General features: G+C 41.5%; 1 protein-coding gene across 5 annotated transcripts in view; it reads left to right on the top strand.

The window, feature by feature from the left end:
* Positions 1–10,196: 10,196 nt before the first annotated feature.
* The window catches only part of sbf1 (SET binding factor 1), a 66,500-nt gene continuing 64,375 nt past the window's right edge, over positions 10,197–12,321 (top strand). For all 5 annotated transcript variants that reach the window (XM_084346186.1, XM_084346184.1, XM_084346183.1 and 2 more), the window contains exon 1: positions 10,197–10,429. In XM_084346186.1, the coding sequence (XP_084202312.1) occupies positions 10,375–10,429 (55 nt within the window). In that variant the 5' untranslated portion in view covers positions 10,197–10,374. The remainder of the gene's footprint in view (positions 10,430–12,321) is intronic.

The following is a 12,321-nucleotide window of genomic DNA, read 5'->3' as shown; positions in this document are numbered from 1 at the left end:
CTTTGCTTACAACCTTCATGTGTGGTCATGCTTGTGCACCCACTTCAGACGGGGTGCCCATTAACACATTTATCTTAGCAGCTACAGTGAGGATTTTTGCTTAAATAATGTCTTTTTGAATCAATTTGGGATCTCTGGGCTTCTGGAGACTTGGATTACATGGGACGAGCTGTAAGGAGCCATTTTAAGTTCTTTTTTTCAGCTGTTTTTTAATGTTTTAAGACAAGTCCCCATCTACTTCAGTTGAATGCTGCTGTTTTGTTTTGAACCTCCAGAATATTTTGTGGACTACAAAACTACACGACCTTCCACCGTCATGGGGGTGAGTAGATAATGACTGAATATTTAGTCATGGGTGAACTGTTCCTTCAAGTCAAAATGAGAGAGGTATATCATCTGTTTCTCACAGTGTGCCTTGCTCATGCACACATGCAGATTTACCAGAATAACTTTCAGTTTGCACACCATCACTACCGTCTTTCCTGTCTCTGTGCACTCTGTACTGCACAGTGGCCAACAGACACAGCATATAGAAATGAACATCATCTTTAATATTGTGGTTTAAACATCGCACTGACCTCACTCCTTGATGTGTCGGTTAAAAGCCTGCTTTACTAGCTGAGTCATATATCTGATATAAAAATAAATATATACTGTATCAAATTTGGTTGTATCTTGAAGTAAAACTGAAAGTAACTCTAGAAAACATTAGTAAGCTCAAAAAACGAGACTCTAGGTCCCTCCAAAACTTCTTGGATGTTTCACAGTCAAAAAAAGGTAAAAGATTGTTTCTATACTTTGTTTACAAAAGGATTGAGACAGTTGAGTGAAATGTGATCTATAATGTCAAGCTTTGTGCTTGAATCAATGAAAATTACAACTGACATTTCAAGGAGATAAGTCATTCTGCACTGTGTTTTTTCCGGTGTCAGTACTGTGAAGTGGTCTAAATTCTGAATGTGAAGGCTCAAAAATCTTATCTGGTGCAAAGAAATTCTGCAGTTGGTCAGAGAGGCCGTAGTAACTGTCAGTTTAAAACAGAGGAACACAACAAAGATTATTAAATTGTTTTGTACAATTGTGTTGAAGACTGATAAATAAATCAATAAATGAACCTTGAACCTTAAAAGATCCTTAAAAAGTTCGGGCAGAACATCCTGTGCCTGGGGAACTAGTTAACAAGTAGATAAATGTCAGTTTAACCATGTCAAGAAAATTCTCCTTCATAATTTGCTGCTAATATTTTTTATTGATGAATCCAGCAGATTCAACAAATGCTAAGAGAAAGGGAAACTTGAATGAAAATGAATAATACAACATGTAAAACAACAACAAATAAAATAGATGAAAACAACTCCTCTTGACTGGGGAGGTTTTGTTCTGGTTTGGAGCCTGAAGCCTGCTCATCGACCTCTCCTTGAGGTGAGGGACCGGGGTCGAGCTGGACCAGCTGAGTAATTCTGGGAAAACAACAAGGTGTTTGATTGTTTAATAGGCTGGTAAAATATCTTACCAAAGTATCTCATGATTTATTATAAGCCATCATATGATCTTATAAACAGAAGAAAATTGATCCCAAGTCTGTGTTTGTTTGTTGCCACAGATTAACCCTTGATGCTGTCCATCAGCTCTTTATTGAGGTTTACACTCCTTTTTCTTTGCTTCATCCCTCTTTCTTTTGTGCACATGTTTTGTGTTCACACCACACTCATCATCAGCACCATCTCTTTTTCTTGTTTTTACTGGACTGGTTTCGCTGCTGATGACGACGCTCTGGAGGAAGAGCCGATCCCGGCGAGCCATCGGAGGTTCCCCCCGATCAAAGTCGTCTGAGCCACATCCTCGCCGTCATCAGAGCTCATGATGCTCATCAGCTGCATGCTCTTTTTCACACTGACAGACAACCAATCGCTATGTCAAACAACTTCACCTCAGTGTCAGCACAGTGATAATACACACAGCATCTAATCACACTAGGAGCTGCTGTTGAATGTGCCAACAAGGTGGCTCATTGTTATAAACGGATGCTTTGTCGACATGCTGACAAAGATGCTGAAAAAATGACACCAAGTTAAATTCTTCAGCAACTTGGTGTCATTTTTTCAGCATCTTTGTCAGCATGTCGACAAATATTGCCCAGGCACAGCAAAAGCACAAAAAACAAAAATGTTGATATATATCACAGCTCAATGACGCTCCATAAGTCTCCACATGGGAGGTTCATATGTGCATTTATTGCACAGAAAAAACACCTTTGTGTGAAGTCCAGCAGTGAGCAGGTGGTCTGGAGGATTTCCAACAGTGTATAAGATATGCCTCATCTGTGGGTTAGGGTTAGGACAATGCAAAGCTGCGTTACACTTCAAGGTCAATATTTTCAACCTTAACCAGAGAATTTCTCCAAAGGTTAAGGTACCTTCAAGTTAGAAGTATACTGATCGTTTCTACATGTATTTTAGTGATTAAGTGTATCCAGCTTGAAATGGAATCATGATTTTTGTCGTTATTCACAAGAAAATGCTAAAATAAGTGCCAGTGGAGTGGAATATCTCTCGCTGTTGTTACCCAAAGACATTATAGCTGAGATGATTTATGTTGTGTTTTAAGTGTGAAACAGTTTAAGTGTCATACCGACTGTATCATATTCATCACTGCCTGAGAAAAGTGCATTGCCCATCAACATTTGAACGGCAATGCAGCCCAGAGACCAAACGTCAATAGCCTCGTTGCAGGAAGTTCCCAGCAGGACCTCTGGAGCTCAAGCAAGACATGAAACATAAACACGTGTCTACACTTAACTGCTCATTTCTTTTAGTCAGATGTAAGCCTGACTAACACCTTAAGATGCCAGTGTGCAGGATTCTTCCATTTGATAAATCTTTCTGACACAGCTGTCTGGTATACAGATGTACTGTCAGTTACCTGCTGTTACATACTGTATCTACGTACCTGTACCAGATGGTCTGAACAGTCGCACCCATCCGTGCCTCAGGGTTGTTCAAAGCTAAGCCAAAGTCAGTGACTTTCACTCTTCATAATATTTCCAGGCTTTAGATCTGCATGAATCATCCCTGCGCTCTTTAGAAACAACAAAAACAAATACGTACTTGAATGAAAACTATGACAAAATGTATTAAGGGTTTATTCAGGAATAACAGCACATGCACAGCCAATTATATGAACACATAAACACTGATAGACTCTAGATAGACATCTGTACAAGCTGCACTCTAGTACACAATAAGAATGATGGCTACCAAGACTTTGAGGGTCAATTACCTTGATTTGAAAGAACTTACTATGTATCCACCGTCTTTAGTGTTCAGGGACATTGTTTGGCTTAAAATACTGCAAAAAATCTCCTTATTTTTAGGGTTCAACTATCTAAATATCATGATCGACTTGCATTTCAAAAGGAAATATGTATTATGATGAAATCGCAAAAACAAACCTGATGCACAATGGGGCAGATCTCTGCCAAGAGACTGATGATGGCTCCTGCGCAGGAAGTCCCAGAGACTGATGTCGAGCTTCTCGAACTCAAGACAAAAACATCCCTTGTAGGTGAAGGAGCCGCTCCATCTGACGATGTTGAGGTTGTCAGAGTCGAGCTCTTTCATCTTTTCAAGGATTACCTGCTGAATGTGTGAAATATTAGAGAGATTTGATGTGAATTCATTGTGTTTTTGAATCAATACATAAGATAAATGTTGATAAAAATCATTTGCATGCTTTGCAAACTCAACGTCTCCCATGGTTTTGAGGATTTTTAGAGCCACTGTAATTGTTTATGTAAAAGTCCTATTTGTGAGTCGAGTAAAACCTCAGCAGTCTCCCAGTCCAAACTGTGGCATAGCAGTTAGAACATATACAGTTTGATGGCTATGTTGAACGTGTTGGGAGGCTTCTCTTTTCAACCAGCCAGGGCCACCAACGGGAGGCTGGGGAGGACACCAGGTACTAAAATAATCTCCAACCATTGAAATAATCTGCCTTTGGAGATCATCTTGTCCTGGGCATGGGCTAGACTATCAGTGGCCCTGCAACTAGCATTTCATGGAGGGGTGTTCAGGATGGTAACCAGCTGAACTCCTCCTCCAGTGAGGAGCTAGCCTTTCCAGAGTTATCATCTCTCGCCTTCAGGCTCCGGTCCAGCACACAGCAGCATAAAGGATGGTACTGGCCACCACATACCTGTAGAATGTCTGCGGGATCTCACTGCAGATAAGGAAGTCTCTTGCCCTTCTTGTCTCTGGCCCCTGTGATCTCAGCCCTCTCTATCCTGTTGTCCAGGTGCACTCTGAGGTATCTGCTGGAGTGAAGTGAAGCCAGTCTATCGAAGAATCATTGAATAAATCCTGTCTTTATGAGGGTTATAATGTTCAGTTGTTTAAACGCTACAGAGAGGAGTTTACTCAACTTTATGATCATTTTGGAGTTTGTGGTGTCGTTAAACTGTCTTGCATCATACAGAGCGGAGCTTCTGTAGACAGATTGACTACACGTCATACATAGGAGATATCTTGTTTCCTTCATCATGATAATGAATACAGTTAAAACTGATGGTTCTGCAGGACAACCTTAATTTCTTGACCATGTAAACCCTTGCCCAGGTTTCTGTTGGGTGTTCATGCACATCACAAAGACTTCAGACAGGTAAAGTGCATCTGTTAGGACTAGCGTTTAGTCTAGTCTTTGCAGTGTATCCTTGTATTTACTGAAACTTAAACTTAAAAGGAAGCAATGACCTGTTTAATCGATGATAATAAACTTTCGAGACACCATCATACTGAAATAAAGTAATGTGATTACTTATTTCCCCCCCAAAAAAGCTACATTTTGGGGTTGGTGTTAGTTATTGTAGTTTTACAGTTTGTCTTGGTACTTTTTCTCAGTGAGAAGCTGTTGGTCTCTTTTTCTCCTGCAACTTTATTTAAAAGTAGACTATACATGGTCTTAGTGTAGTGAATGCCATCCGCAGATAATTGGTTAGAAATCCTTACTGTTGCCTCAGCACATGAGGATACCTCTCCTCTTTATTGGTCACTTTAATAGCCATCCTCCATATGTGCATACAAACTTCAATGACCCTCTCACTGAAGTTAGGCTAAATAGTGCAAAAACAAGTGATGGGGCGCGGAGTGGCTGACAGAGACACCGTTCACCCTATTAAAAGACACTACCATCAAAATGATTTTGAAGCTGTTGTTGTGTTTGTCTGTGTTTCTGTGATTTCCTGTTCTAGTTTGAATTTTCGACCTCATGTGTCGTGGGTTGCTGTTCAGTTCCTTCCTTTGTGTGAATTTGCAGACCTTTTTCTGCATCCACTTGTTTGTAATCAGCCCTTGTGTGTGTATATAGTCTGTGTGCTCCCTGATGTATTTGTCAGTTTGTCCTGAGTCACTCTCCTCCTGTGTCAGTCACCTGTGTTTCACCTGAGCCTGTTCCTGAGTCCTCCAGTGTCTCCCCATGTTTTTCCCCTTCTTTCTTATTGCAGCCTTAATGTGAATTCACATTAACGTAATGTGTTTTTCAAGTTGTTTATTATTCAATATATGAATGTAATCGCAAATCTATTTTTTTCATCTAAATTGACTCAACTTGATAGAAAAACTTTGCATTAGATCTGATCCTTCACATTGAACTTGTGTGATAGAATTAGAATGGAACATTTGCATGTAATTAAAATACTTAAAGTCACTGTTTTAGAAAGCAAATTATTATTTTTTTTAGTTTATTAAACCTGAATGTAATAATAATTACTGTGGATGGGTTAACTAGACTTTGGCTTGGAGATTGCAAATTATAACAGAGAGCCTGCATTAAAGACTCGGGGTATGGTGCTTGCCAGATGAGGACATTTGCATCGACTTGCATCATGGATCAGTGTCAGATCCAATGTTTTCAGAGCTTCACAAGTACAGGAGATGAGCACATCTCAGCCTCTGCTGCTTTGATTTTAAGAACTTTTTTTATCTGTTTCTCACAAGTCCTCCAACTTGAAAGTGAAGGACTGAATTGCAGAAGTTTCAATTAAACTTGCAATACAATACTTATTATTTTATGGCAGAAGATATATAGAAAATAACTGACACTGTCATTTTTCTCACTCTGTGGTCATTGTCCTTGGTTTTTATGTGTAAAAACAAATCAGTTATAATTCAGGACTGGTAGCAGTTTACTGTACACAGTATTTTGCCACATGGTCTCCGTGTTTGCAGAAACAGATGAGCTCCGATTACACCAGTATGATATATGAGACAGGGAAGTCAGTGTGTTTGTTTATGGTTTGTCATTCAGTCCAGCCACCTGCATGAATGTAACTCTGTGGGGTGACACTATCAAAATAAAACACTGCTGTGACTCTAAGCTTCTGCTTGTGTCAGCTCTGGGTAATGAAACCGATGCATTGCCTGCTTGATGATGCGTTTACATGAGCTATGCTTCACTTGAGCTGAAGGGAAGTCGACTGCTGGAACGGCTCCATAAAGAGCAATGATGTGCGAGAGGCCTTCAAACCACTTCCTGTCTGTTGGTTAGTCTACAGGAAGTCACATGGTTGTTGCATCCTGCACAGAGTGCCTTTGTGCTCTGATTGGGCTGCGTGTGAGAATAACACAGAATCAGTGACGGGTCCGCTACTTCCTTCTTCTTGATTCCTAGATATAAAAGGTGATGCAAAAGGAAAAAAGCATGCGATGATGACAGAATACTGAAATAGATTCATGATCAGTCTAATGTGAGTGTAGCTCTGTCATTGTAAGGTTATCTTACATGCCTTCCTGCCGGTGCTGCTTTCAGTGCATGTTGGAAACTCATAATAACAACACGAGTACACATGAGTGATCCAACAAAATCATATCCTGTGTGAAAAGCCTGGACTATAGAGAGCTAAGAATAAAAATATAGACCATGTGCAATGAACTAGTGATTTATTTCAGCTTAAGATCCAGGACTTCTTACAAAATGTATTAACACTTCTGAACATATTTTACTTCGAGTTTTGGACTGACGGTCAAATAAAAGAAGGAATATGCCACCTCGGGCTTGAATAACCATTTTTCCACTCTATTCTGACCTTTTATAGGACAAACAATAATAAAGCAAAAAATAAGCAATCAACAATGAAAATAAGTATGTGTTGAGGCCCTAAACTAATCTGACACCCAGTGTAGAAAAAACATGACCATGTTCGTTTTGGACTTTATCCATGCCCTCAGGGTTGAGGAGCTTCTGACAGAGCCAGGCTAGCTGTTTTCCCAATTTCCAGCCTTTATGCTAAGCTAAGCTCACCAGCTGATAGCTGTACATCCATATTTACTGCACAGACATGAGAGTGGAATCATTCTTATCATCTCAATCTCAGCAAAAAAGCGATTAAGTATATTTAGGACCATTTGTCAGCAAAACATTGTAAGCAGCTGTTGCTGTCTCCCTTTTCCATCAGCGTATTATCAGTGTCCGTTTGTCTCTTTCTTAATATAGGGTCAAACAATTTAACATCTTTTCTTCACTGTACAAACTCAATACTCTAAACTCGTCTGCGTCATTGTTTCCAAAAATCTGTTTCTGAATCTTCCACCTGGCTGGAGTTTTCTAAAAGCGCCATTTCAGTGATTTTAAATGCCATTTACGTATGTACGCAAAGGCCAAAACACAGAAAAATTGCTGTTTTAAGAAATACCTGTGTACATGTGGACAGGGCCTTATCAACCAAGACTCTGCTGGGGGCTGAGGGGGGTGACAGCGTAGTTGTGACATCACAACCTAAGTGAAATCCTGACGGCTCGGACAGTTTCTGAATACAGGCTTTGCACATTTCTCTGTGGATTGAGCAAAATTGACTTCAGCTCATTAACTTGAACACTAACTTGCCACAGAAATGCAAAACATCTCTTAACATCATCCTTTTGCTGACTCACGAGGAACAACTACAGGAGAGGTTTCCACCTAAATGCACAACATGGTTAGTTAAGCCAAATGCTACATTAGTGCTAACTATGCACGTGGACATAGTTCATTGCAGAGTTCAAGTTTGCCTAGCAAAGACATACTTGGTCGCTGTGTGTCTCTGTGTGTCTCTGTCCTCGGGGGAGAGTCTGGGAGGGACTGACATGCTCTTGTCTTTGTCTATCTGGCAGCTTGTCAATGTGGTTCAAGGTTGAGATACAGTAAACGTCAGCTGTAAGAATCTGAACCACAGTACTGACCTCAGTGTGATCTCTCAAACTAGTATTCACACATTATCTCCTGTTAACATAGCTTTGGGCTGTCAGTAGCCGTGTTTATCAAAGCGCAGCGCTGTCCTCTGCTCACCCAGGCCCCAGGCTCCGATAACTGTGTGAGAAAATAGGGAGGCAAACTGAGTGTTACTGAGTGTTGGGAAAACAAAGCTCTTCACGAAAAATGTGACATCTCATTCTCGGGATTGTTTTCAACCAGAGTGATAAGCACTTTAGGTCAAAGGTCACCGCGCAGGAAGTGTTGGAATACTCTCGAGACTGTTACAGTGCTGACAGCCAAGGACAAGCCACACGGATGTTGGCGATCAGACCTTCCTCAAGTCCCATTGACAAGTTGTCTGCCTATCCAACGTGAAACTACAGTATTGTGTCAAGGTTTCCCCTAGCTGTACTTGGCATAATTCAAATGTTTCATGGCCAAAAGTTCAACATTTTTCTGATAATATATCATATTTTCCTCACTGAGGTGTCTCTGCTTGCTACTTAAGGCTGCAACCAGAATGAGGATTGTCAGTAGGGAAAAATTCCTGTGATAGAAATGAAATTGGAATTTGGGAAATCATTAGGCAACAGAAACTTGGATTATTGCTGCCCAAGCAGTCTGGTGAAATCTATCTTATTGAATTTTATGGTTCTTGAAGCTGTAAAAGGATGTTCCATTAACAAAAGTGGTTTGGCACTGTGGCTTAGGACCGAGTACTGTGTTTAGTGGTTGAATTTTAATTTTGGCTTCAACTACGTCTTTTAATGACTACATGTTTCCAGTTTATCACTCAGAATACTCATTTTCAAAAAAGTGGGGCTACGTGATCCACATTACAGTTGGATCCTCTAATGTCCTGGATACAACACAAGCAGAATATATTACAGTTTAACTTTTAGAGACTTGATTTAACCCAACCACATCTCTGCCTGGCCATGTCCAAAACAGATGCACAAAGGATTAACAAATGCATTCACACAAATCATTGACTTGGCTACATCCTCTTAAATGTCATTATTGTTTAGATCTATTATACAGAAAGTTATAATGACAGGGTTTCAGTTTTTTCAATCCAGTATTTTTGGAAACAGCTTGAGCAGAGATCTACTTGATCTGGCTAGCTCATATTTAAAAAATGTGAATTCTATAAAGGTGCAATATGTAAGAATTGGCCACCTTCACACTCTATTTCACTACAGTAACCACCACTAACTGCTGCTAACTGTAGTGGCAGTTGGCTAGTTAGCTCAGTTAGCTGTGCAGCTAGCGGTCTGGACTGGTAGCAATGGTTAATTGTTGGTGTTGACAACACTGGCACAGAAGCTTTTGAACGTGGGTTCAGGACACCCTGAACACCTCATCCCATCCAGTTTAAGGTGATGCCCCCTGTGATGGACATGCTCCCCCTGCCTGTATGTACAGAAAAAAAAAATGTTCAACTGAACTTCAACAAAGTGCCAAATTCTGTAGGTTGCAAATTGTCTAAACTCCAAATTAAAGGGCTAAACAGCTGTTTTTGGTCGACAGAATTCTGACATTAGTTATACATTGTTATTTATTCATCAGATAAGTGGCTAACATTTATTTAAAAGTCACCATTTAACTCATTTGACTACCAAATGCTTTGACTTTGGCAAGCAATTATCTTTATGATGTAATAAATGATGTTGTGTTATCTCCATAGAGGACTGTAGCACATGGAGTCATCCTGAACCCACCTGAAGTAATATTTCTCTTGGATGCCTGTTTTAAAATAAACCAGTCTGGACTGGATTTTTTTTTTTTTTTTTTTTTTTGTGGGTCTTCAGCTTTGGGCTCCTAGAATCGTCACCACCTTTCGCCATTCTAGCGACGGTACTGTTGGGTTTATTATAGGTTCTGGTCAGACTTTTGGCCCCTGAGCTGGTTTGGCTCCTCACATGGGACATTCCTGCCGAGCAGCCCCTCCCTTGAGTGTCCCTCAGTGCGCAGACTCGCGGCTCTCCGCTGTCAGGGCAAGGCAGACTGACAGTATGGCGGCGGGGTGCAGCTGGAAGGATGCTACTGTCGCCCGTGATGTGTCTATCGCCGGTAGGACGTAAATGGACTATTGACGGCAGAAAGAGAAGAGGATTTAGCGAGAAAGGCCTGTCGCCGTGAGCTCCAAAGATGGCCAGGCTCGCCGACTACTTTTTAGTGGTCGGTTACGACCTCGACAAGCGAGGTGGGTGCTTGAGCTAGCCTGCCCTGCTAGCTCTGTCGGCGTATTATTAGCTGTGGGTAAACAGAAGGCGGGGAGGGAGGCGGGGACGGGCCGGGTCACCACTCATCACTGACCGAAGCTAGGTGCTGTCAGACGGCAGTTAGCCGTCAACTTTGGCCCGGGGACGCGCAGGCCTCCCGGGATTAGTGTACTTATATGCTAGCCTGTCAGCTGGTGTCCCGCTTTTCTAATGGGGTGACACACTGAATGCACAACTCCACTGCAATGCTTAACTTCCAGACATGTTTCAGCTTTAGCTAAATGAACAGTCGCACTCTGTTGACAGTAAACTTGGGCTAACTTTATTTGCTAAGAGCTAACGTTAGCCGGGTTAGCTCTGAGGGGGGCTGGCAGCTTGGTCGACTGTGACCTAGACGGATTTATTCAACCGTTTCACAGTTTCACCTGCATCTTCGCCGGTTGTCTCCCATTTACACATGTCACGCTCGACATTTAAACGTGGCATTTTAACGCAGAGCTACACACAGCCTGCTGGACAGTGAGTTGTCAGTGGCTGAAGGGTCCCGGGCAGTTACTTGGGACAGTCAGATCACGAAAACCCTGCTGATTTCTGCTTGGACTTTAATTTCTAATTGTTTACACTGCAAATCGATGCTTCTTCTCAGCGGAGTTGCAGATTGTTTTCTTTGTCTGTGTTTTGTGTGGATTAACCCAGATGGCTTTGCCCCTCCCTGAGCCCCCTCGGACCGGAGCTCTGTTCCCTTGTGTTGTTGGGACGGGGTTTGGACCGTTATCTGAGCCCCCCCCTCCCTTCAGCCTGAGCCTTGGCCTAGATCTGTGTAGTATAATGGCCCGTTTAATCATGAAATATTCAACCCGCCTATCGGATGGAATCATGCAGCTTGTAACGTGGTACGGTCTTTTATTTAGAGTGGATTTTGCACATGATTTATTCATAAGAAGCAAATTGTAACATCACAAGTCCTCTGTGTTTAAAAGCAGGCACAGAACTGGCTTTTATTGCTGGAGCAACCTGCACCACTTTTTTGATTGCATGAGCGCACTTATTGCATCTTGCTTTTTTTCAGAGGGGGCTGAATACAGGATGTTATAACGTGGACACTGCAAACGCTGCAGAAAGTCTCCTTCCTGCCTGAAAGCAATGCAGAGCAGAGCAACCCTGTAAAAAGCATCTGGGAACCAGACATTAAAGCCACAATGGCTTTAATGGATCAAGGCTCCCATGCCTCGTAAAACCAAACACTTAAGGGTGATGATGATTGTCGGCGTTGCCCCACTACTGCTGCCTCACTGTTTACAGCAACTTTACTCAATGCTGAAGTTTCTAGGTGGAGGCGCATTGTTAAGCAAAACATCTCCGTCGGCTTCAGTGAGGTTATTCCCATCATCATCGCCATCTTACAGCAATAACTTACTTCCTAAGTACATCATCTGCAGTTAGATCAATACGATACTGCACCCTCTTTGCTTTCAATATGGTCTTGTGCTCTTCTAGTAAAGCCTGGTTCCTTGAACATCAATACCAAGCTCTGGAAAAATACTGAAATTGATTTTAATATTGTCAATGTGGATGCTCACCAATCAATAATCAATGTCAGCTACAGTGTCAGTGTTAGATCTCTGGAGGTGGAGTTGATTTTAGAGTGTGACGCCCCAGATTTCCAAGTAATTGTACATGCAAATTAGGGGAGGGAATCATAAACAGAAACTCACAATATGATTCACAGTATGTGGCCCATGATTATGATAGTATCATGACACAGCGATTCTGCGGTTATTCTTACATTGCAAGACCATATGTTAACCAAGAGTTAACCATATGTCTAACTGAAGAATACAAAATACCCCTAAAAAGGCAAAGTGCAGGAATT

This window comes from Pagrus pagrus (genome assembly GCF_965226575.1).
Source record: "Pagrus pagrus genome assembly, chromosome: 23".
Taxonomy (NCBI): domain Eukaryota; kingdom Metazoa; phylum Chordata; class Actinopteri; order Spariformes; family Sparidae; genus Pagrus; species Pagrus pagrus.
The sequence above is the reverse complement of the archived record's forward strand: the minus strand, read 5'-3'. Positions and strand labels throughout refer to the sequence as shown.